Genomic DNA, 25,957 nt, shown 5'->3' on the forward strand with positions numbered 1-25,957 from the left:
TTTAGAACAAACCCTTTCTGTTTTATTTACATCCCATTTCATTAGACACTAGTCATTTCTTTAATACAACATTTTCTTTGTGCATTTTTCTCACTCTTGACAGAAATTGCACTTGTGTAATTTACATGTTGTTGGCAACAATATCTACAATCATTATTGTATAAAAAGGAAAAAAAATAAACATCAGCACAAACATACAAAAGTTATACATATTTGTTTAAACATACCCAGGAATTTACATTCAAGCATGACAATCAACATTAAGCCAAACCCTGATTGGTAGTGGGATCGATTACTAATCAAATCATATAAACACAATTATCCCAGTTTTTATCATTTGACTTGTAAGAATTATCAATCTGGTACAAACATGATACAAAAATTTAAATCTAACATTTAAGGGATAGCTCATCCCCAAAGAAAATTCTGTCAATTAATCACTCACTCACTCATCTTTTTTTTATAAAAGGCAGAATTGTAGGGACTGACAGCCTCAGCCACCATTCACTTTCATTGCATCTTTTTTTCTTCTTCTTCTATATGATCTCCTTTCGTGTTCCACAGAAGAAATTTGGGTTTGGAACAACATGAGGCTGAGGAAATTAATTTTCAATTTCATGAAAACTATCCCTTTTAGGTTTGATACCTGTTTAATGGGTTGTTTTTTGCTTTTCCCTAGTAAAAGTATGAGGTCAAAGCATAAACTTCTCTATCACAATCATTATATTTAACTTTAAGAGGGGAGAACAAAATCAAAGTGTTTCATAAACTGTTTAACAATCTGAAAGAAACAAACTGGACTGAAAACCCGCCAGCACACAGTTTACAGTACTTACAGTTTGCTCTGCTGGTTTCAGATTGCTCTGTAACACCATTTTGACACTCTCAACAAAGTCTCATCCTTACATACAAGAAATTTACTGTAGTGCATACAACACTAGGAAACCAAAAGATATGTAAGATATGCATGTTCTCAGATGATGATTGGTGTTCCTATCAAACAGGCAACTGTGGGCTTTATGGAATGCAGACATAAAGCACGTTCCAACTTTACTGATGCATAAACATACACAACAATGTATGTTTCTCATCTTTGTGTTTCCTGAATTGCACACAACATTTATGCATGCCAACAACAAAAGTTTTTACAGCACTTCTTTTTTTCCAATCTTTTTGGGATGCCTGAAAGACAATGAGCAAAATACATTTTGCACTGGATGGATGTTAAAAATAAAATAAATACATTACTTAAAATTCATGGAATAGGGACAACATTTTCAAGAGTGCACATTAAAGACAAAATCCAGACACACTAAACACATTAATGTCCCCGGTTTAGGGTTATTATTAATGTTTCACCATATACCTGAAAGCCAAAATAACGTTAGAGGAATTGAGAGGCAATTAATGAACATGTTTCCTGTCAATATATACAACACATCATCTATATGTGCCGGTAATAAGGGATTGCTTAATGTATAAAGTGTCAGACACGCTTGGCAAACCTTAAACCTCATAGTCCGAGACGTTTAATGCTGGGCCACTGTGAGAAACATATGCATGCCTGAATGGAATAACTTAAAGGGATAGTTCACCCATAAATGAAAATTCTGTCATGATGATAAAACCATTTACCCACCCCTCATATCGTTCCAGCCTCAGTCACCATTCACTTTTATTGTAGGGGAAAAAGATGCAATGAAAGTGAATGGTGACTGAGGCTTACATTTTGCCTAACATTATCTTTTGTGTTCCACAGAAGAAACTAAAGTCATACATCTCACATGAGGGTGAGTTAATGATGACAGAATTTTTGGGTGAACAATGTTTTGAACCATTCAGCTGGCTATGAATGACTGCAGATAAAGAGAATAGGAGTCACATGGCAATCTGCATCTGTTGAACAAAACAACAAAACAAAAAACTGTCAATGTCTATGAATCTGGAAAACCAGATATTGAGATGGATCGATTAATGCTGACTCAAATCCAAGCAAAAAGGAGCAATATTCCATTTATACTACAAAATCCTCTAACACTCTCACAGCAGCCAATATACGACAGCCAACCTAACAAGGCACAATGTTTCATAATCATGTTGATGGACTCTAGCTGTTCAGCTTCCAATTTAAATGGTGGGAGGACTCAAATAATATAGACCCAGATGAATCAGCAGGCTGGTTGAGAGCAGGTTGTGAGTTGAAAACACTATGGTGAAAATGGTTGCCCGATTTGACAAGGGCATTAAAGTGCATCCCATGGTGGTTTTCAGGGTTTTAAGATGGTTTGGACGATTATGCTGCTGGCTGTTGAGGTGAGCGCCCTCCAGTGGCCCTGCAGGCAGTGGACAGTTTCAGGGCAGGAGAGGGAGCAGACATGACTTCAAAGTTTGTTGGTGTATAGTGTGTCCTCATCACTTTCACTCTCATCTTGAAATTCGTGGCTCAGAAGAGACTTTTTGGAGCCCATAGATGTGAGACGGATCTCATCATCATAGTCGTCTCGGTGCTGTCGCAGCCGATGGAATCCGTCCTTTTGTCTGTTTGACTTGGCTGAGCAAACGCACCAGATGATACAAGCTGTGACGACCAGGGCCGTCATTGCTGCAGCTGGCGATCAAATAATGAAAAACATCAGCCATAGAAAACGTATATATTAAAGCAAAGGTTTGTAATTTTTCGATGTTAAAATACTTTCTCCTATTCCAGCTTAAGCTATTCATAGGTTGATTTCCCTGACGTGTAAACTCTGTGGCGCTATCATTGCTCTGTTTGTTTGAGCATTGGGACCAGCCCGACATGGCAACATTGGCTCAAGCAATCTCTAAATCTGTTTGTTTTGAACATTGGACCATGTGTTCGGAAAACCCATTTGAAAACAATCCTTATTTTTTTTTTTTATCCCGTTTGGTGACGCTAGTGCAGCAGAAATTACACACTTCAGCTTTAAAGTAGCATTTAAATGTGGTTATTAAAAATAGCAAAGACAATCGATAGAGTACTTTAGCTCTGATAAAACTAGTCAAGTGTCTACTTAATCGCATCCGGAAGCTATAATATTCTGACAAAGGAATTAAAAAAACCTCGTTATTAGAGGTTTGATCTGCATACCTGCACTTGCCACTACTAATTCTCTTGGAAGGCCAAATATATCATTCTCCATGCCAAACTCAATGATAATGGAACTTGCTGCTTCAAACGGTGACACAGAAACCTGGAAAGACAAACAGAACCCGTGAAGAAACTTGAGAATGGATTGCAACTCATTTCTCATCCAAAATCAACAGATTTCCACAAGCTATACTCACTAACCTTCTGGGATTGCTGCTGGTAGCCGTCAGCCACTGCTTCAATGTTGTGCAAACCTGGAGCCAGAAGTGCATGGAAGTATCCTCCCTCACTGGTGAAGACCCGCACACCACCGTTCAACACTATCATAGCGCCCATGATGGGCTTGCCACTCTTATCCTTGACCACTCCACGAACCCCTTTGTGCACCTGGAACAGAAGGACAAGCTTCAGCATGGAAGAGATGAGATGCAGTAGAAGGAGATTCACAGAGAGACAGAGAAGGAAACAGACTGACCTCCACCAGCATGCTCAGCAGAGACTTCCTGTTCTCGGCCCAGAGCGTGGGCAGCATTTCAGCCGACGGGAACAGGCAGCAGCTGGTGTAGACAGTGATCTCGGGACAGTGACCAAAATCCACACTGAAGTCCTAAAACATGGAAAAGAAGCACTTAGAGAGTCAAAGAGTGAGAAATGTATAGTATTAGAGAGAGAGAGAGAGATTTATAATACTAAGAAAATTAAGATGTTTTTCAATTTAAATTGGTTCTCAACTGGTGACCAAAAAATGGGTCACAGGTTTGTTCTGACTGAGTCGCAGACAGCTAAATGCAAAAAATAAAATGTAACTTACCATACAAACATGCATAGGTAGTATAGCAAAACGTTTTTGGTGCAAATTCATCCGTTACTTGGTAGAAGTAGGGATGTGCACGGTTACTGTTTTTAACATTTGGTTAACTGCAAAGTTTCATGAACGGTTTATCGGTCGGAAAGTTTATTGCAATGGAATTTCCTCTAACACTACTCAAAATAGCAGCAAATAAAGTGCACAGTGAGCTATGAGCCTAAAGAGCACAATACACTGATCTTGAAATGATAAAATCTCACAATTAAGTCAAACAAAAATAATCAAACGGTCACTACCTGTATATTCGCGCCACCCAGGCAGGTTCACATTTTCGTAAGGCAGCATACACAAATATCGTCATGTGCGTGGAGTTACACGTGCATGCCTTTTCAGGGTGCATTATTTTTAAGTGGTTTCAAATCAAATGGCATAGAACTTGTCTAACTATTGTACGTAAATATGCACACCAGAGCAAAAGGGACAAAAAACTCTTACCGTTTATCAAGTGCTGAAACTTTGCTCGGTTAAAAACAACCTGGAATCATGTTTGTAACAGTCACATGAAGTCCTCTTTGCAACCTGAACTTCTTCAGAACACAGAACAAAGAATGAAACACAACGTAGGTGTTTCGAGATGCATTCATAAAAAGTAAAGTTTTTGTTAACTTTACTTGGTGTCTAAAAATGCGGCGATCCTGCGCAAGTTGCTGAAAGAAAAAAAAACAGTGAGATTCAACGGAACAGTATATAGAAAAACAGCACAGACACACACAAAAGCATGTCTGAACAGCCTCTAACTCACCCTATACTTTAAAAACTGACCCAAACCCAGCTGGAAAACCTGACGGTTTGTCAGAAGTCATCGAGTTTGGATCGGGTTAAAGACTTCCATTGCATGTGCAGAATAACCGAATAGTGAATTTTGTATTCGAATAGTGCTGTGTCAAACGGTTAACCGAATGTCAACTCTCCGTGCACATCCCTTGGTGGAAGATTACTTTTATATGATTCATTATTTTGGTACTGTGTTGGATCGCCACTTTATGTCCGATATAAAATCTTGAAGCAAAACCATTTGAGAACCACCGATTTAAAATACTGTTGGAAGAATTGAAGCTGTACTACAGTGGAATGCATGTCAGGGTCACAATGAGAGGGTTTCAGTGACCTGTTCAACTTAGTTATAGAGTTTAAAACACAACCTACCTTCATGCTGCCCATGTGACTATGCCACTCAGCTGCTCGGAGTACACCATCAGGAATGCTGCCCACTTGGGGAGACAGTGAAAAAAGACATAAATGACTTATAACATCAATCTAAAAATGGTTTCTCCACCTATAAATTTATAAAGCCGAGGCTCTTTACCCAGAAAACATTTCACAAGTATCTGAAGTATGAACAGAATGAAGAGGTCAGCATACCTGGGCTGCTGTTTGGACATCCAGTACTGCCCAAGTGAATTGTGGGGTGGTGACTGGCATAGACAGTAGCCAAATATCTCAATGTATCCTCGTTTTCCACTGCAGTTGAGAAGCAAGAAACAAAACAACACATTAATCAGGACACTGTTACACAAATGGGGCAGTGGTAGCTCAGCGGTTAAGGCTCTGGGTTACTGATCAGAAGGTCAGGGGTTCAAGCCCCAGCACCGCCAAGATGCCACTGTTGGGCCCTTGAGCAAGGCCCTTGACCCTATCTGCTCCAGGGGCGCCGTATCATGGCTGACCCTGCACTCTGACCCCAGCCTAGCTGGTATATGTGAAAAAGAAGAATTTCACTGTATATGTGCAAATGTATAATGTGTGATAAATAAAAAATTAAAAAAAAAAAAAAAAAAAAATATACTGTAGGCGTAATAAATCTAATGATGAGAATAAGTCCAAACATACCAGATTGCACTGGTTTGTCATATGGGTATGTGACCAATAAAGAGCCTCCATCCAGAGCCACAGAGAGAGTGAAGCCTCTTTCCTGTATCAGGTCCATTACAGCACGTGTTTCAGGCTGAGGCTCTGCTGCTCGTTGTGATGCATTACCTACAGAAAACCCCATACACCACAGTCAGTCTGTTATGAACACCAAACAGTGGACCACACTTATCAGCACCAATGGGGTATTTTTTTTAATGCAATCTCACCGAAGAAGTCATTATCGAGGTCCTTGCTGTGCACATTGGTCATGCCAGCAGTGGAGGAGCAGTCGTTTTCTTTTGCCAGTTCACGCCCATCTGGGTTGATGCTGGGCAGGATGACAATTCTGGTTTCATTTATTAGCTAAAGAAAGAAGAGAGAGACCATAAAATGCAAGGAACATCCTACTATGCAAAATAAAAGAATTGTCAGCAACAATTTAAGAGAGATGTGTTTTATTAATAGTCATATACATACATTAAAAGTTTAATTCTGTTTTACTTCAATTAGACGAGGGAATTATGGGTATATTTCACTGAGCTGTGCTTGTAATAATAAGCTAAATGCCTATTACAAATCTTAAAGCTGAAGTGCATAATGTTTTGGTGTTAAAACAATTTCTCCTATACCAGTTTAATATGCAAAGACAAATATAAGTAAGCCATTTGTGGCTGATTCGCATAAAAACTGTGAACTCTGTGGTGCAATCAAAACATTGCTCTGCTAATTTGAGCACCCCAACCAGCCCAACATAGCAATATTGGCTGAGTTTGGGGAAGGGACTATCTGTTTGTAGACCAATTTAATATAGGGAGTGTTGGGAAACCTATTTGAAAATTATTATTATTTTTGCAATTTCGTTTGGTGGCGCAAATTATACACGTTTAATCATACTGTATTTTTTCTTTTGTTAGGCATTTTTCCCAATGGAATACATGACCATACTGTAATCATTTTTGCATAAGAAATGCATCTCACCCTGGTGATGGCTGCATTCTTGCCGTAGTTGATGCAGAGACTGGCAGCAAACTCCAGAAGCAGCTCAGTGCCCACTGGGGCATTGCCATGAATGCCTGCCACAAACCGGATCTTGGGCTCAGATGGTTCTTGGACTTTGGGGTTGTTGGACAGCTCCAGAGCCCAGATAGTTCTAAACTCAACACTCTGACCAAGACTTGATAGGTGGAAAAAATGCATTTTCTTTTAGCTTTATAGGTTGAATGTGGATCAATGTAAAAAAGCAGCCCGCTCTCAAAGGAGATTTTGTGTACGCATGTGCACAGCTTTCCTAATTGCATATGGTTTAACATCATTATACAATTTATGACAACATTACCATTGTCATATTTTAATTACACCAATTACATATTGTGATCTATAAACTGACAAGCTGTTTTTCACAAACTGTTACAAACCAAATGTTTAAATTGACCTTGGAGAAACCCCTTTTCTCATGTTATCTAAACTTGTTGACCTTAAACTTGGTTCAGTACATACTATACTTTCCCTAAATGAGACCTGGCACTGGCCTACAAAAAGACAAATAACACAGTTCATGCAGTAACTTCATTGTGTACGGCGTGTAGACATTAAATCTGTCATTCAGAAAGATCTTTTGCCCCTTCAGTGTTTATCGTCACACACACGTTTTGGTTTAGGCTTGTGCTTAGAGACCAGATAAAATGACTCACACTTTTGTTCAGTTTAACAGGTGTTCTCAGAGGGAAAGGCATGGCACACAACTGTTGTAAGTATTCACAAGTCCCTTATGATCTACAAGCTTGCAATTACAAACTCCAATGTTTCAGGGATCTTTCATGACAGCTGAATTTTACTGAGCTGGAAAATTCTTTGATCACATATTATGTAAATTCTGTTTTAAACACTAGGAATGTGCAAATGTATATATTTTAAAATTCGACTAGTCGGTGCGTTGTCTGAACGACTAGACTGGTTTAAGGAAGCCCTGTATAATTAGGCTGGTTTTGGGTTCACCTGATCCCAATCAGATGCATTTTAGGGAGCATTTACTTAAGAATCTTGTGTTAAAAAAAAACAGCTAGATGAAGCACAATGGAAAGAAATTTAATGCAAGGGTGGCAAGACACATTTTTAAGATTTGGCACACCATCTAAAAACACAATGTTTGTGTTGGGTCACTCAAAACAAACAGTGCATGATGAGACGCACTGGCCGAAGACATCTGTCTGAATGTGTCCAACACTAAGCTACTGCCACTAAACATATTAAAACAACAACTAGTCAATCTCACTAATCCTTTAGTCAGCTGTTCAATGACTAGTTGACTATTGTAACCCATCCCTATTTAAGACCTCAAAGCATATTGTGCTTTACCTGTGAAGTGAGGTAATCTCTGGGAAGTTTAAGGTTAGACCACGTAGGAACTCAGAAACTTCGCTGTATCGTCGGTAGCGGAAGCTGCTCTGGGTGGGAGTGTTCTTGATCAGCTCGTCTAGACCAGATTCTCCTGACAGCTGCTTGATGAGGCTCTGGAACTCTTTCACACTGGGATCCTGTACCGGGGTGGCGTCTTCTGTTGTCCACCCATTCGCGCTGCTGTGAATCCGGGTCAGTGTGAAATTAAGAATCTCTATTCCATCTTCAGGCACAGAGGCATAGGTACTAACTGAGGTGTAGCTGCAAAGATGGAAAACAAAGGGTTAGCAATTTTTGAGTGAAATCTTGTCAGTGGAATGTTACAAATGGCATGAAACTAAGGGACAGCAGCACATAAAAACAAGAACAATAATTTTTTGTCTATTATGCACAAATTAAAATTGCAATTTGTTTGTTTGAGATGTAACACCATGCCAGCTTCCATGGTTATTTTCATGGTGAAAAACAGCGTTAAAATACTAAAGGGTACAAGGATTAAAAAATAAATGCAATTTAAAAGGGTCATATACATTTTTATCATGTAATTTTTTTTACCATGATTAGGAACCTTGTTAAAAATATAAATTCAGCCAATCTATCCTAACATTGGTGTCCTTTAGAAAGATATTCAGAGTGGAAGATTAACAGATTTTTCCTCATTTTACTGTTTTGAGTATAGTATTGAGTTCTGAAAGTATGTTTTCATAGTACATCAAGCTCTTTTATCTCAAAAGGTCAAGGAAAATTAGATTCCTAATGATACAAGTTGAGTTATAATTATTATTAATGAATAACCATTAATATATTAAAAGTGTGCAATTTCTGAGTTACTAGCGGCACTAAACCAAATTGCAAAAACTTTTTTCCCCCTAAACATACAAAAGCTCACATCGGCAATTGATTTATTTTTTTTATTTTTTTTGTCTTGCTTTCTCAAGATCACCACTTTTCTCATGCCCTCTATGACCTTCTGTTTGTTTAGAAACATTCATTGGTGCAAGAATTACACAAAGGTCCTCTTACCCTTGGGCAGAGGCAGTCAGGTGGTATGATCCTGGCACGAGTAAGCGCCAGTAGTCCCCTGCGACATTGGATGTGATGGGGTGATCGATCGTGTCCACGGTGATGGTCGCATTGGGGATGCCAGACCCATCTTTGCTGTCAATCACCATTCCTTTGACTCCACGGTGGACCTAAATGCCCCAAAATAGTTATATACAGTGATTAGAAGGAGAGGTCATTAAAAAAATTAGAAAGACTGATAGAGGGAGAAACTGTCAATCAATGCTGACCTGATGGATGAACTGCAGAAGTGAGTGACGGTTTTGCTCCCAGTATTTTGGCAGGTCTGCTGCTGGAGGGTACTTATAACAGCCCAATTCAATGGTTATCTCAAAGCAGTTAGTGTTCAAATAATTCCAGTCCTGCATCCCCCCTAATTGAAAAGCACATAATGCACTTCTATAGCTTACACTCAGCATTTCTTATTTTCATTTTATAAACCCTTTTTGTCATGTTCACATCTTGAAATAATAACCATTATTTATTATTTACTTTTCTACAAGCTTGTTCTCACCATGAACGTTGTACCACGCAGCACCATTGGTGATTCCATCTTGAAAATACTCTGGGTATGGATCCATTTCCTTACAGGGGTGACCGTCATGCATTTGAGAGTTTTCCTGGAAAAAAAATCAATAAATAAAAAAAGCACACAAACAGAGACTGTTGAACTGTGTGATAGGGACCAAGGCAGTCACAAGGAGAGATCATACCAGGAAGCAGGAATGGCGGTCCAAAAGGATGTTTACAGACTCTCCATCACAGACTGGCTAAATCTGTCTATTTATAAACTTAATATTACTTATGCTTGAATATGCAATGATTTTTCCTTTTTTTTCTTTTTCTTTTTTTTTTTTTTTTTAAATGGGGGTCACCATGACTAGCCAAATACTTCTCACTTAATCTCGGTAACCACACATTTTGGTCACAGAAATAAACTGATCATGGCTGACTGTGAATAGCAACTTTCTACAATGGCATAAACAACAGAAAGCTTTTGTTCTTGCGTGAATCTGCATCCACGCAACTGAGTGTCAGTACAAGTCCAATACGACTTCCACATTGGACAGTGCAACATGAAAAAATACAATGAATGAGTGTACCTTTGAAGTAACTTATACTAAAGACCAGAAAATAAGCTTTAAATCTGAGACATTCATATTCACCTGAGAGTAAGCGAGAGCCACCATCCTAAATACTGCATCATCTGTAGACTTGCTGTATCTGATAACATCCTCTCGATTGTCGTCAAATGGATAGTTCACCACCAAAGAGCCTGAGAGCAAGAGAGAGAGGGAGATTAAACGTCTATGTTTAAAGCACTCTCCCAATCAAACAGAGGGCTACCACCATAAATACTTGCCTCCATGCAGGTTGGCAGACAGCACAAATGGGTAGCTCTTTGACCAGTTCATGACTGCATTGGTCTCTGGCTGTCTGGGATCCGTGACAAGACTGAACCGGTCAGGAAAGTTGCGGTTCAGGTCAAAATTGTTAGAGTTGTTACGCCCCTGGGTGCCACTGATATCTCCTGCACAAACAAAAAAAGATCTTTTACTGGTTTGATTCAAAGGTCAATAAAAAAATTTAATTTCACACTTGTGCTTTTAAAAATATACAAGAAGGTTTATCTACAATATTTCTGTTAGAGATGTGACCACATAATACATGTAAAAACATTAGGCAAGAAGAGAGCAGCGTTTCAGGCTGTTTTCACATTAGATTTGGATAAAAGCATCTGCCAAATGAATTCGATTTGTGATTCATTCTAATTTGTAGGTTCGATTGCTTGGTCCGAACCAAAGTTCAACTCAAGTCCAGACCAAAAGGTCTAGTGCGAAGACACCCTCAAAGCAAGCATCTCATTACACAGATGAAATGAGTAGACATAGCCTTACCTTCTTGGGCTACTTCGTAACCATCCGGGTTCATGGAAGGCATGATGTGGATTCGCGTTGAGTTGACGAGCTGGGTGACCTCAGGGTCGCTTCCATAGTTACGGCACAGGTACTCTATGAGGTTGAGAAGCAGCTCCCGACCAACCACCTCATTGCCGTGCATGTTTCCAATATACTTAAACTCTGGTTCACCTGGTGAGACAACACGGGACACCAGATCACTTGAGAAGCAGTTTGATTTCTGAAGAGCTACAATAACGTTCAAAAGTTTAGAGTCACTAGGGCATTTTTATTTTTTTATATTTTTTGCTTCTGTACACCAGTGAAAATTAATTGATCAAAACTATAGTCAAAAATATTAATTAGGTCTCAACAAAAAGGATGACCAGTGTGAAAGAGACTGGGGCCAGTTGGTGAAACTGCTACTTGCCCAATAAGGCCAGTGCTGTGTTGTCACAACATCTTATATTTACTGATCATCTACATGTGTTTTTATGCCTTGCAAACTTAAACATTTGGTTGTGTGATGCACGGATTGTTTGTTGTGAATTCTGCTGACTTAAATATGTCACCAAATTCATGTTATCTAGCTGGTTGACAAAGATAATGTTTCGCTGAAGTTGCAAAAATGACTTGTGATAGCCTTGGAAGTAATAATAATAATAATAATAATAATAATATATATATATATATAGAGAGAGAGAGAGAGAGAGAGAGAGAGAGAGAGAGAGAGAGAGAAAAATGGAACCCGATGTGGTCTTCTACTGTTGTAGCCCATTCACCTCAAAGTTTGACATGTTGTGCATTCTGAGATTCTGAAATCTTCTGAAAAGGAGTTACATTTTGGTCTGTTCACACCCTAAACCAACTGGGTCGCTTTAGAAGACATTGATTAACCCACTGTAGTCTTATGGATTACTTTATTGTTGCCTTTATCTCCTTTTTGGAGCTTCAAATGTCTGGCCACCATTCACTTGCATTGTATGGACCTACGGAGCTTAGATTTTCTTCTAAAAATCTTTGTTTGTGTTCTGCAGAAGAAAGAAAGTCATACACATCTGGAATGGCATGAGGGTGAGTAAATGAGAGAATTTTCGTTTTTGGGTGAACTAACCCTTTAAAATCGTGTTTCTGTTATATATATATATATATATATATATATATATATATATATATATATATATATATATATATATAAAGGAAGAGTATTATGGATGGATGAATCCAAGTTAGAGGGGTTGAACTATTTGATCCTTAGGTTTGTAAGAAACGCCCTACAGGAGTCACGTGACGCCATGCGAGGTTCGGACGTGTGAATGGTGTACTTTGCTAGTTTTAACACTATTAATGTCATAAACCGGTGAGATTCGATACACTCTGTTCCATAACTGTTCTAGGAGGACAATGTGTCAAAGAATTCAAAATCATTGGGATCTGGAGATATTAAAAGACACTTACGTGCTCAAGCTGACACCCACACAGAGGCCTCGAGCCAGGGACTCGATTTGGTCGGAGAATTTCGGGAAATTCGGTGAGAAATGTTGAACATGTCGGCAATGCTGAGGAGGATCTTGCTGTAATACGTCGATCGATCACTGCCATGGAGACTAAATTCACTGAGGTGGTTACAAGAGTGGGGGATGTCGAGAAACGGATCGATTATCTGGAGTCATCAGAGAGGGAATTATATGCTAATCCGCTAGCGACTAAGGTGGATTTGGAGCACGTCTGGGAGAAGTTGGAGGACATGGAGAACTGTAGCTGGTGGAATAACATTCGTTTCATCGGAATTCCTGAGGGCGAAGAAGGACAGGATATGGTGAAATTCCTACATAGGCCCTTCCGAATCTGCTCGACATAGCAAGCCATAAGCTGGAAATCGAGCGAGCTTACAGGGTTCCGGCTCGGCGATCCGCTGAGGGAGAGAGGCCCAGATCAATTCTGACCAAATTTCAGAGATCATCTGATAAAGATCTCAGGTTACGCTAGGCAAGGAATAAAGGAAGGCTTTCTTGGAAGAACCATAGCATTTTCTTGTTCCCAGACTTTGCAAATTCGACAAGAGAGAAACGTGATCGATTCAAGGAATGCAAGAAACTCTTACATCAATGAAAGTTCGCTTTTGCACTGATGTTCCCGGCCAAATTGAGAACAGATGCTAAAGATGGCTGCAAAACATTTACATGTCCCCAGCAAGCGATGTCTTTCATAAAGTCAAAGGAGTATGTTATTTTGTGGTACTCACGTTGCAGTGGACCGACTCACTGAACATTTACTTGACTGTCCGAGGAAACAGCGCATTTTTTTTTTTTTTTTTTTTGTGCTGGTTCCGCCTAGTGGCTGGAGTTTGTTTTGTGTAGTAACACTCCTTCGGGACAGTGTTGTGGATGAAACTGTATGTTCTTTGTGTTTATTCCACCTATTGGCTGGAGTTAGTTTTGTGGAGTATTTCTTGCAAGTCATTGGAGTGATTAGGTCATTTGTTGCACTCATGTAGCAGCCGACTGGGCCGGCTCACTGAACATTCATTCGACTGTCCAAGGAAACTGAGCGCCCTTTTTATTTTATTTTTTGTGCTGGTTCCGCCTAACGGCTGGAGTTTGTTTTGTGGAGGAACACACCTTCGGGACAGTTACGTGGATGAATCTATATGTTCTTTGTGTTTATTCCACCTATTGGCTGGAGTTTGTTTTATAGATTATCTTCTGTCGTGTAATTCTGTCTCAAAAAATGTGTATAGAAAAAAACGGACTTGAGCAATCCGACGGCAAAGTTGTCACGGGGGCTCTCGTAGGTGTACTTGGACTGTTTGAGTTTAGAGGGATGTACGCCAGATGGCGCTGTCCTTTTTTATGTTTGTTTGGTTCAGGAGGAAGTTTGGGGTTTGATTGTTGCACTAATGTTGGAATGTGGTCTTTATAATTTTATTTTTGACACACAATCTTTTTTTTCTAATATGTCAAAATGTCAAATGATAATGAGTGGATTGTCTCTCTCCACATGAAATGTGAATGGGTTGGGGCACCCCAAAAAAAGGAAGGTTATTTCTCTTCTTAAGCGTAAGAAATATAATATAGTGTTTCTTCAAGAAACGCATCTTTCTCGGCAGCAAGCTGAAAAATTTGGGACAATATGGGGTGGACATGTTTTCTTTAGTGCTGGCTCAAGTAGGAACAGGGGAGTCATTACACTGATAAGTAAGCATCTACAATTCAAATGTCTCAAACAGATTAAAGATAAATTAGGAAGAGTCATTTTTGTTTTAGCAGAACAAAGTCGAAGTCTTAATTTGGCTAATATTTACGCACCTAACATTGATGATCAGGGCTTTTTTATAGATCTTGAAGGGATGTTGCAAGCTGGCACCCCTCATGATATAATATTGTGGGGAGACTTTAATCTATTGATGGAGTCCTTGATCATAGTGAAGCAAAAGTGTGCATGCCCCCTAGAGCAACATTGACACTTCACAGGATGTGTAAAAATCTTGGTCTTACAGATATTTGGAGACTTTTGAACCCATCTGGTAGGGACTATACATTTTTTCATCAGTCCATAACATTTATTCTAGAATAGATTTTATTATTTATTTTTTTTATATCTAAGTCCCTCATTTCATCTGTTGTGGATTGCTCAATTGGAAACATCTTAGTCTCAGATCAAGCCCTGGTGTGTTTAGAGGTGTTGCCACATATGGAGAAAAGGAAATCATATAGCTGGCGCTTTAATGTATCCCTTTTGCAAAATCCTGAATTCCAACAAATGTTAAAGGCTGAAATCAATGTTTATATGGAGACCAACTGGTCCTCAGTATCCTCTGTGGGCGTGGCTTGGGAGGCACTTAAGGTGGTTCTTGGGGTCGGATCATACAGTATGCCTCATTCCCCAAAAAATCCAAAGCACGAGAACTTGTGGAGTTGGAAGGGAATATTAAAAGTGCAGAGGCAGAGCTGAAGCACCGAATGTCGTCTGATGGCCTCAGAGAATTGACCCGATTGAAATACAGATATAATACTATTTTGTCGTGGAAGATGGGGTTTTGGCTATTCAGGGCAAGACAGTCATACTTTGAGTCGAGGGACAAGGCAGGAAAAATTCTGGCTAGAAATATAAAACAGAGAGAGTCTTTTTCTACCATTCCCTCAGTGAAATCTGCTGGTGGTGAAATATTTACCTCAGCCATTGATATTAATAATGCTTTTAAAGAATTCTATCTTGATCTCTATAGTTCCACATCTTTGTCTACTGATGAGGATATTAGACACTTTGTGGAACCATTAGATCTCCCTAAACTGACGACTGAGCAAAACAATTCTCTTGATTCTGAGGTAACCTTGGAGGAGCTTGGTGAAGTAATTAAGGCCTTGCCTAAAGGCAAGGCTCTGGGGCCAGATGGCTTTGCCACTGAATTTTTTAGATCTTGTGCTACAGAACAGAACTCCACTTTTGTTAGAAGTTTATACAGAATCATTAAAGAATGGAAAGCTCCCGCCAACCATGACACAAGCCCGGATCAGTCTGATTCTTAAAAAGGACAAAGATCCAAGCGAGTGTAAGAGTTACCGTCCAATTTCCCTGATCCAGCTAGACATTAAAATATTCTCAAATATTTTGGCTAACCGATTAAGACATCTGTTATACATATAGATCAGGTGGGGTTTATTCGGGGCCACAGCTTTTCTAATAACATTAGGCGTTTCATCAATATCATGTGGTCAGTGGCGAATGATCAGACTCCAGTCGCTGCCATCTCACTTCACACCGAAAAGGCGTTTGATATGGTAGAATGGGATTATCTTTTTAAGATTCTGGAAATGTACAGGTTTTGGGAATACTTTTATTGAATGGATAAAGTTATTTATAGACACCTGTTAGTGGTGGTACAAACAAATGGATTAATTTCATATTATTTTACTCTGGATAGGTGCACCCGGCAGGGTTGCCCTCTTTCCCCATTATTGTACTGTCTTGCCCTGGAACCATTAGCAGCCGCGATAAGAAGGGAAGAGGATTTTCCATGGGTGATGGTGGGAGGTGTGGCGCATAAGCTTTTGCTTTACACAGATGATATTTTATTATTTGTCTCCGACCCCACTAGATCTATGCCTTGCCTCCACTGAATTATTAATTCCTTTTCTAAATTCTCAGGATACAGAGCCAATTGGTCTAAATCCGAAACTTTGGCTCTGACAGCGTACTGCCCAGTAACGGCTTTTCAGTCAGGCACCTTCCAGTGGCCCAAACAGGGCATTAAGTATTTGGGCATTTTATTCCCAGAAAATTTGTGTGATTTAGTTAGAGTTAATTTTGACCACTTAATAAAAAGGTTTTTGAGCATTGTGGGCAGGTGGTCTTCAATACATTTATCTATGATTGGGAAGGTTAATGTTATTAAAATGAATTGTATTCCAAAATTCAACTACCTGCTACAATCTCTCCTTGTAGATATCGCCCTCTCTTATTTCAAGCAATTTAATAGCATAGCAAAGACCTTCATTTGGAATGGTAAACATCCCAGATTATATTTCAATAAGTTACATAGGCCGATTCACAAAGGTGATATCAGTTCTTTAGGTATTTACGGCTGGCCACCTGCTCTGTGCTATTTTTGGGTGTAGCACACACCCCCTTAAAGCGGCAGATACTCTGGGAGTGGCGATTTCTGCTTTTGGAAAAGGTCTTGAAGCATCAGTGTATTATTCCCTGTTAATTCAGAGCCTGGGGTACGGAGCCTCAACTTCTCTCAAGAAATTATGGGAGAAAGATTTAAACTTGGTATTGGAGGAGGGAGTGTGGACTAGGATTCTAAAAAACATCAAGTCTACATCTAGAGATGCGCCTGATGCAATTCAAGATTTTACATAGATTCTATTGGACCCCCTCTAGATTGTATAGGCTTGGTCTTAAAGACACACCCACCTGCTGGTGATGCCAATCAGAAGATGGGGACACAACCCATGTTTTTTGGTGGTGTGTTAAGATCCAAGAATTTTTGTTGAGGGTTCAGAGTATTATGTGTGACGTATTGGAGACTCAATTTTCATTTTGCCCAAGACTCTGTATCTTAGGAGATGGGGCGGTCATTAACATAGGGGATAGACATATAAAAAGTTGGGTCCTAGTCTGAGTTATGATCATCAGACGGATCATTCTCAGGGGATGGAAGTCGGCTGGAGCATCCTCATTTCAGGAGTGGTGCAAAGAGATGGGGGGGGGGGGGGGGGGGGGATAGCGGCATTCGAGGAGGTAATATATAGAAGGCTGGGAAAATGGGATTGTTTAACAGGAAGTAGGGTAGATTTTTGGCTTTTTTGGAGGGTTCTCGGGGAGATGTAGTGGAGAGGGATTTGTAGTTTTAAATGTGTATGAGCATTCTTATTGTTTTTTGAAAGTGTACTTTTTTTAATGTTTTATGTTCTAATTATTTATGACCACTGTAGTGCGTGTTTGTGTCGGGTGGGGAATGTTCGGGGGAGGGGCTTAATGTATATAATTTGATTCCATATTTCAGCATTCATTTGAAATATAAATAGTCACTTAATCACGTAATATTATAAATGTCTTTACTGTAATTTTTACGTTTTAACAGTGATACCTAATTTTTAAACAGCAGTGTTTATTAAAGTCAGTTGTCAATGAAAGCCAAACAAGACAGGTGGGAAGTACCTAACTCATGGACACCAGGGTTGTCGGAGATCTCCATGACCCACAGGAGACGCCCCTGCACGGACTTGCCGATAGAATACAGCCGTGTGATGAAGCTGTATTCAGAGCTGAACTTTTGCAGGAACAGCTCCATGTCGCTGTTGTGGTGATGGCGGAAGTCCTGGGGCTGGACCGTAAGCCTGGAGCTCTTCTCTTCATCTGTTTCTCCTGGACTGTCACCACTCACACCAGTACTGCTGCTGTCTGCGCTGGCACTGTTCACAGAGGTGGCAGTGGGGGATTCTGGGATTGAGGGGGTGGTTGGATTCTCATCAGTCTCAGCCACAAGGGTGAAGTTCAGTTCAGTGGCTTTGCCCTCTTTCACCTCCACCCCAACCACAGACATGGGAATGTAGCTAAATAAAAAGCAAACACACCGACACATAGACATAAAACATGCAGAAGGAACACTTTAATGTGAAACAGGCAGTGTGTATTTTTAGTTGCAATAAAAAACATATCAGATATATAAAAAACACAGATCAAAGGGTTTTCCCCAGAATCTTGATGATATGTAGATAATAGGGTTGTGCGCAATTCAAAACTTATTTGAGAATGCCTTTTAAATGCAATTCCTGATTTTACATCGAGTTTGAACTTAGGTAGCAAACAGGATGCATAATTCAAATTTGATTTTGAATTGCAGTAGAATTAAAATGGAATGATATTCAAAGAAATAATTTGATGAACATTTTGTGATATTGCATGGCAAAATTAAAATCTGTATTGTTGGTTGTTAGTTAGTTTGATAGTTGTTTAAATTTAGTTATGAGAAACAAAAGAAACTAGAGAATATGTCTAATCAATTGAGAAAAAATACATTCTACATATTCAGGAAATCATAGGCATAATTAGTCAGAATTAATTATGTGTATTTAACTTTATATTTAATTATGTTTTGTTGCATTGTATTTAATTATGTTTTTGTTTCCTGAAGTTAAACATTTTGAACTGCACTTCAATAAATTACTCTTCCTGCCATTCTAATTCCAATTGCAATTTGAGATACAGCCAATTTGATTCAAATTCCAACTCATGAATTGGAAGGGAGCCAATTGTTAAATTATAAATTTTGATACAGTTTTTCTCATATGTATTCATATAGAATACATATTTCTCATATGTATTCTATGCATATTACATACTAACCCCAGGGCTAAGGCTGTGATATTGTAGGTGCCAGGCAGCAGCAGCCGATAGTAGTCACCAAAGCGTGCAGTGCTCACATTGTGATTAATGCCTGACACCATTATCACCGCATCTGCAAGAGGGGATCCATTCCTGGCTGCACTGACAAAGCCACGTACTCCAATATGAATCTGAGCACACACACAGTAATAAATCAGAAACTCATACAACACTGAATCACAAAAACATTCTTGTAAGGCTCATTAAAAACACAGCATGCATGTCATTACTCGCAAATCTAGTTACTCATGAACCATTGGTGGTTAGTGGAAATACACTCAAAGTGTTGGGGAGTAACTACCTAAAAATATCAATCACTACCTTAACTACATTTTTTAGTAACATGGTAGTAGTTTAGCTGTTTTAAATTTAGTGTAGCATTGCCAGAAACACGCTTCTTTTTTTTCCAACAAATAGTGATGTAGTTTGACAAAACCACTGTTTTTATGTCATATTGCATTGCACATACAGCTTTACAGCAGAGTAAGCTTAAGCTATGGTACTCTCCTGTGTAAACTGTCATATGTAGTGGTGAAAGGTCTGATTTATTAAAGTGAATCAGTTAATTCATATGAAACATTTTTTTTTTTTTTCACAGATTCAAGTCTCTGTACAACATTCTAGGCCTTTTTTAATAGCAAAATGTTTCTGCATGTTTTTGACTTAGTGAGTTGTATAAATTTGTAATATAAAAATTAAGGTGTTATATAAATGATTTTAGTTTTGTTGTTGTTGTTGTGTTTAGGGTAAATGTATTACAATTCCAAAAATGTAACGCTGTCATCCTAACTGAGATTCATTCATTCAAGAACTAGTTTCAATGTAGCTTCCTCAACATTCAGTGGTTGTACCTTCTCCATGTAGGCAAGCAAAGCCTCCCGATTGTTGTCCCATTCCGTTTTTAGTTCTGATGAGGGTGGGTACTTGCAGCAGCTGAGCTCCATTGTTATTTCCAAACAGTTCCCCTTCAAATAATTGTAATCCTGCATTCCCCCTGCATGGAAATTAAAGACAAACCATGTACTAAAGGTGTGGGGTGAATTGACACAGCGGGGGTGTCATTCTTCAAACAACGGAGTCTGCAAACATGATAAACACCTCATAAAGACCCTTGAAAAGGTGTGACCTCAAGAATGGTTAACGTACCGCAAAAGTTAGGACTTTGCCATGTAATGAATGTGGGAGAAGAAAACAGCTCTACATGCATTTTGTAAAATAACCTTTTTTCATATGCTTTAAAAATATCACCAACCCAATTTAAGACTGATTCCACTGCACAAAGAGCTGACAAATAAGGGTTAGCGCATGCAGTGGACATCGCTGTCTAAAGGGGTGAATCTAATGAAAACATGTCCAGGTCACAATTTACCCCAAATTCAAAATAATAAATAATTAAATTAGATTTAGAATTACACTGTGCATGAAGAAAAGCCCATTTTAGTTTTCGCATGTGACATTATCACCCCGTTTTTACTGTAATATGAAATACAAACATTTTATTTCTTATATTTTAGTTTTGAGTTAGTAATTCGATTCAAGGCTTCATTATTTTTAGCCAAAATAAAATTTCTTATTTTGGGCAAAATATGACGCTGACATTCGGTTCTTGACAGGTTTTGTGAGATTCACCCAAAGGAGAGCAGTAGAGCCAAGTTTATAGCATGCTGTCATCCACCGCTTGACAACTCTCCCTCAGATGCTTCTGAAGGGGTTGCCATGGCTATGTGTACCGTCATAAAACACTCACAGAAACCCTTCAGACAGTGTGTTGTTCTTGCCACAAATGAAAAACGGAAAAAAAAGTTCCTCTAGCTAAAATACATGGTGCTGAAGATCCCAAATAAGCTAATCAGGTGCATTAATTTTTAATGCAGCCTAATAATAATCATTTCATCCAGATCTGAAAAAAAGCTGTTTTTAAAACTTTGAGTGTGCAAGTTGAGTTAAATGCAGTCTATAAATGAGGACATATAACACATTTCTTCATGTATCACACAGAGGTTGAGGAAAACGAGGATGAGATGACCTGCTGTGAGAAAGCCTATCATCTATAATCAGTGGATATTTTCAAGAAAATCAGCTGAACACAGCTCACAGTATAAAACTAAGGTGGCAGTGAGCACGAACCAGGTATATATGTAAAATGTGTTATCAAAGACTTTGAAAACCCTTGATTGTGAACTTTTGCTCTATGAAGAATTGACATTTGCAGATTGCCATTAAAAAAAAACATGATGGCTATTTATAATTTTGGCCTACACAGTACTAGAGGCCAAAAAATCTGCTGAGTGCTTCCAAAGTTCTTTTTGAGCAAGTCAGTCCAATCTACCATCATTGTAACGGCCTGCCTGGGCAGCTATTTCCACTAGTCATGCAATCTCATTGAATGAAGAAAGAACAAAATAAAAAATAAATAAAAAAACAATTGACCAAACGTACATTTTTATAACAAAGCCATTGTCAAATCCCCAATAAAAACATAAATGGTATGATATTTTGTTTGTTTAACTTAGACCTTTGCTGATAAGGCGACTGGCTCTTGTAATTAAAGGCAGGTGATGTCATCTGCTACTTGTCTAGCATGTTTAAAGAGGATGTCAGAAGGCCAGTTCTCCGTTTAACAGCACACATACATGATAACTGTTATTCTGACTTACACTGTGGCACAGAAAACAAACATATGCGGAGGCATCCTGGTTAGTCCAAGAAGAGAGATCCTGTTTTAGACAATGCAATATATTTAATAAGTGCATGGGATCTTGGTATGTACAATTAAGAATTAGGTTAAACATTAATAAAATGTGCCTTATTTTAGTGTTTCATTAAACGGAAATCTTTACCAATCACTTGGCCACAGAATCGTGGAAACAAACTGTAAATATACCTTGAGTTTGCCATAAAATGTTTGAATATTAACTTTAAAAACCCAGCTGATCTGTTGATCGTTCAGGTCACTGAACAGGTAGGTAAGGTATTTGTACAGTTATGGTAAACCAGTACGGTAAAACATCCGTTTCTAAGTAAAGAGAAAACAATACAAAGACCAAAAGGAAAATCAATGTCACATTCTAGTGTGTGCACATAAATTTTATCGGCTCTGTCAAAGGTACCATTTAGCTAAATGTTCTTAGGCCAATATGTATCATAAAACAAACAATTAAAGCTCCAGTGATATTTGCATGGGATTAAATGGGAAGTTCATTTTGTGAAAGACCTTGCATTATTCATTAATGCATTCCACTGCTCCACAACTTTAACCAAGAAAAAGTTCCCAAAAAGCTATAAGTGGTATAAGCTGCTGCTTAGGTCCTCCGAGCCACCAGGGGGCCCCGCAAAGCAAGGCTATTTTATTTTCTATAATTTATTATTATTATTATTATTATTATTTACTAAAAGCTCAAGACTCATGCAGCTGTTATGGCTCAATTAAACAGGTACAGTATGCCCCCTTGTGGCCCGAGAGGGAAGGGAAAATGTAACTGCAAGGAGAGAGTTGTAGCTAGATGTGGCAGACACGTTCAACTACAAGTCGGGAGCAGAAAAAAAAAGAAAAAGGAAGAGGAGGAGAAATGCAGACAGACCACTGGTAAGAAATTAATGTAAGCCAGATACCTGGCTAGATAGTGTTTGTTCGTTGTCATGCATTAATTATTTGGCTAATGTTTCACAGGTGTGTCCCGTTGTATATAGTAATTTATAGTCATTTGGTATTCATTTTTGAAAGTTATTTATTGTTAATGCATTTTTAATTTACTGCAAATTTTTTGGCGTTTTGTGTCGTTAATATATTCTAATTTTAAGTTAATATATTAACATTTGTGTTAAAAGACTGTATTGTGGAGTCATTCTTGGGTGGGCCTGGATGGGGCCTCCAAGTAGGATTTCGCTTAGGGCCCCCATATGCTCAGAAATGGCCATCTACTTGGTGTTCACATGACAGTGCCCTTTGGTTCCTGGATGTTCCTAAAGGCAGAGAAGACCAGCCACCAGTCTTTATCTTGACCAAAAGAAGGCCTGTACTCTCCAAATTGGATAGGCAGCATTGTTGAAGAGATTGTTAAACTTATATGTTAAAAACACAATTGTAAATTCCCAAGAAAACATAATTAGCCCAAAACCGAGAGGCTCTGAAAATAACGAGTAACCAGATCTGGGCAAAACGATTTCACCAGGAGACTGGTTAAGCAAGTCTTAAGGAAGATCATGGATCAGACCTTCGAATTACAGGGCACACTGTGGATCATGTTTCTGCAGTTGGACATTGATGGTTCAAGAGTGTGGAGGCTGAGGTTACAGTGACTTGTAAGGAGAGTAATCAGAGACCAGCAGGAGTTTATTGCAGAACAGTAAGTTTACAGGCCAGGTTTTGGATTACTTGCTAGACATTTGTCTTTCCAATGAGACACTGTCTAAGCACAATGTAAACATTCCCAAAAACCAAAAGCACTCTCAACTCCAGTATAATAAAAATTCAAAAGCAATGCAGCCACTCTTAATGTTGATTTCTTAAAGGAATAGTTTACCCAAAAAATTACATTCTGTAATCATTTACTCACCCTCATGTTATTCCAAACCAATACAATGAAAGTGAATGGTGACTGAGGCTGTCATTCTGCCTAACATCTCCTTTTGTTTTCTTTTGTCTGTAATACATACAGACTTGGAATGATATGAGGGTGAGTAAATGATGACAGGATTTTCATTTTTGGGTAAACTATCCCTTTAAAATGGGTGTCCGAGAGCTGTTCGGTTTATGCAATCCATTATCAGCTCTACTATTAGGAAAATGCTACAGGAATGTTCTAAGTAAAGAAGGATGTGGGCAGGGCCAAACAAAACAGAGTTCCACTGAACTGCACACAGTCCACGAGAGACTGCCCCACTACTTGAGCTCTCAGCAATAGAAAAAATAAGGAGCAAGGAACAGAAGAGAAATCAGATAAAAAGGGACATTTTTAAGACCACTGAAGAGCAGCTAGCATGTGAAGCTCATGCAACAAGCACATCTTCATCACTATGGAATAACAAAGAGTTTTGCAAATAAAAAGAGCAAGGAAAGTCGAGTCAGAATTTTAAGTGTTGTCAACGAACCTGGCACATCATACCACTTTGCTCCATTCGTAATGCCTTCCTGGAAGGTCTCACTTAAGTTTTCCTGACATTTCGGCTGGCCTGTATTCATGACAGGGTTATTCTCTGCGTAAACCCGTGCCAAGTATCTGAAAAGAGCATCATCGGGAGACCTGCTATAGGTGCCTTCAGGATCATGGGATGCAGAGTCATCATAAGGATAACTGGCCACCACAGTACCACCGTGCAGATTCCCAGAAAGCACAAATCTGGAAAAGAGCACATCAGTTAAAAGCAGCTATTTTACGTATACTTAAATTAGAGACAACTACTTCCTGGGAATCACTGTGCTACATAATACATGTTCAATGGTACTTCTTGTGCACACTGTTCATATTGTGTAAAACCTGTAGAATGTATATGCAATGTGTAAGATTGACAGACAGACAGAATCAGATCAAATTTGTGACTTGGCTTACTTGTTCTCCAGTATCCACCTTATGACAGCAGTGCCTTCAGGGATATCTTCTGCATTCACGTGTATGTTGTCAAACTGATCCGGAAAACTTCTATTGAGGTCAATGTTTTTGGCATTATAGCGACCCTCATCTCTGCCCACACAATCCCCCTCAACAGATTTCTCAAATCCATCAGGGTTCATGCTCGGCATGATATAAATATCCGTGCTGTTGACCAGTTTCGTGACCCGCGGATCGTCGCCGTATCTCGCCAGCAAGTGCTCCAGTAGATAGATGAGAACCTGTCGGGACACGGTCTCGTCTCCGTGCATGTTGCCCACGTATTTAAATTTGGGCTTTCCCGGTACATCAGCAGTGGGGTCCTTGGTGATTCTCATGACCCACAGCTCTCTGCCTTCAACGGATCTCCCAATGCTGGTCAAATTTGCGATGTGAGTGTATTTCTGTGCAAGACTTTTGAGAAGGTCAGTGAGTTCCTCATAATTGTAATATTTGTTGTAAGTCTCTGCCTCCTGCTGCCCTGTCTGCTCGCCTAAAGAAACAGAGTTGATGGAGCTGATAAAAACGAAAACAAGAGAGAAAAGCGATAGCGTGCGTTTGTGCGTTAAACACAAGTTGTTTCCCCTCTGTCCCGACATGTTTCCGAGGACTCCTTGAAGTACACATGAAACCCCAAAATGTGTCCGCCCCGAGACAGGTCCTTCCTTCAGCCTGACGTCGGGGTGTTTTAGTAGGTACTTCCTGCTAACCCTTTACAAAGGGTGTAGTTTCCATGACAGCCGGAAATGTTTCAAAATAAAAGTCACGAACTCAAATTTCTGCCATTCTGAGGGGTTTCCCTACCCTCGAACTGGGAAAGTCTTGCGAGTGTCCCATTTGCTATTACTAAGGTTACCTAAGATTAGGGTTAAGGTTAAGGTTAGGGTTATGTTTATGGGTCGAGGTAGGCTTAGGGGTTCTGTGGGACTCCAAATAAACACAATAAGCACATTGTATGGATGTCACCAGACTTTTTCCAGCCGGTGGGTTCCCTTCTCGACATGACCCACATTTGACCTAATTACTTACAAAATACAGTGAATTTTACACAATTTTTGAATTTTCACTTGTGAAATATTATATATATATATATATATATATATATATATATATATATATATATATATATATACATACACACACACACACACACAGCTCTGGAAAAAATAAGGAGACCACTGCAACATGACCAGTTTCTCTGGATATAGTATGTGTCTGAGTAAAATGAACATTTTTGTTTTATTCTGTAAAGTACTGACAACATTTCTCCCAAATTCCAAATAAAAATAGT

General features: G+C 39.1%; 1 protein-coding gene across 3 annotated transcripts; it reads right to left on the bottom strand.

Annotated features, from left to right (window-relative positions):
• Nucleotides 1-25,352, bottom strand: LOC127430249 (carboxypeptidase D-like). 3 transcript variants are annotated; one of them, XM_051679911.1, is made up of 21 exons: nt 24,628-25,352; nt 24,170-24,417; nt 19,930-20,072; nt 19,040-19,209; nt 17,852-18,246; nt 11,186-11,377; nt 10,651-10,818; nt 10,454-10,563; nt 9,802-9,907; nt 9,518-9,660; nt 9,249-9,418; nt 8,184-8,486; nt 6,807-7,002; nt 6,056-6,191; nt 5,808-5,954; nt 5,340-5,438; nt 5,124-5,188; nt 3,585-3,716; nt 3,311-3,496; nt 3,110-3,212; nt 1-2,608 (listed from the first exon to the last, which is right to left on the bottom strand). In XM_051679911.1, exons 1-21 carry the CDS (start codon nt 25,263-25,265, stop codon nt 2,382-2,384), a joined length of 4,077 nt encoding a protein of 1,358 aa, XP_051535871.1. In that variant the 5' UTR covers nt 25,266-25,352; the 3' UTR covers nt 1-2,381. The 3 variants fall into 3 exon arrangements, with proteins under 3 accessions (XP_051535871.1, XP_051535873.1, XP_051535872.1); XM_051679913.1 differs by lacking the exons at nt 1-2,608; nt 3,110-3,212; nt 3,311-3,496 and adding exons at nt 4,413-4,504; nt 4,589-4,624; XM_051679912.1 differs by lacking the exons at nt 1-2,608; nt 3,110-3,212; nt 3,311-3,496 and adding an exon at nt 4,413-4,624.
• Between the last annotated feature and the right edge of the window lie 605 nt (nt 25,353-25,957).

The sequence above is a fragment of the Myxocyprinus asiaticus genome, chromosome 39 (assembly GCF_019703515.2).
Source record: "Myxocyprinus asiaticus isolate MX2 ecotype Aquarium Trade chromosome 39, UBuf_Myxa_2, whole genome shotgun sequence".
Lineage (NCBI taxonomy): Eukaryota > Metazoa > Chordata > Actinopteri > Cypriniformes > Catostomidae > Myxocyprinus > Myxocyprinus asiaticus.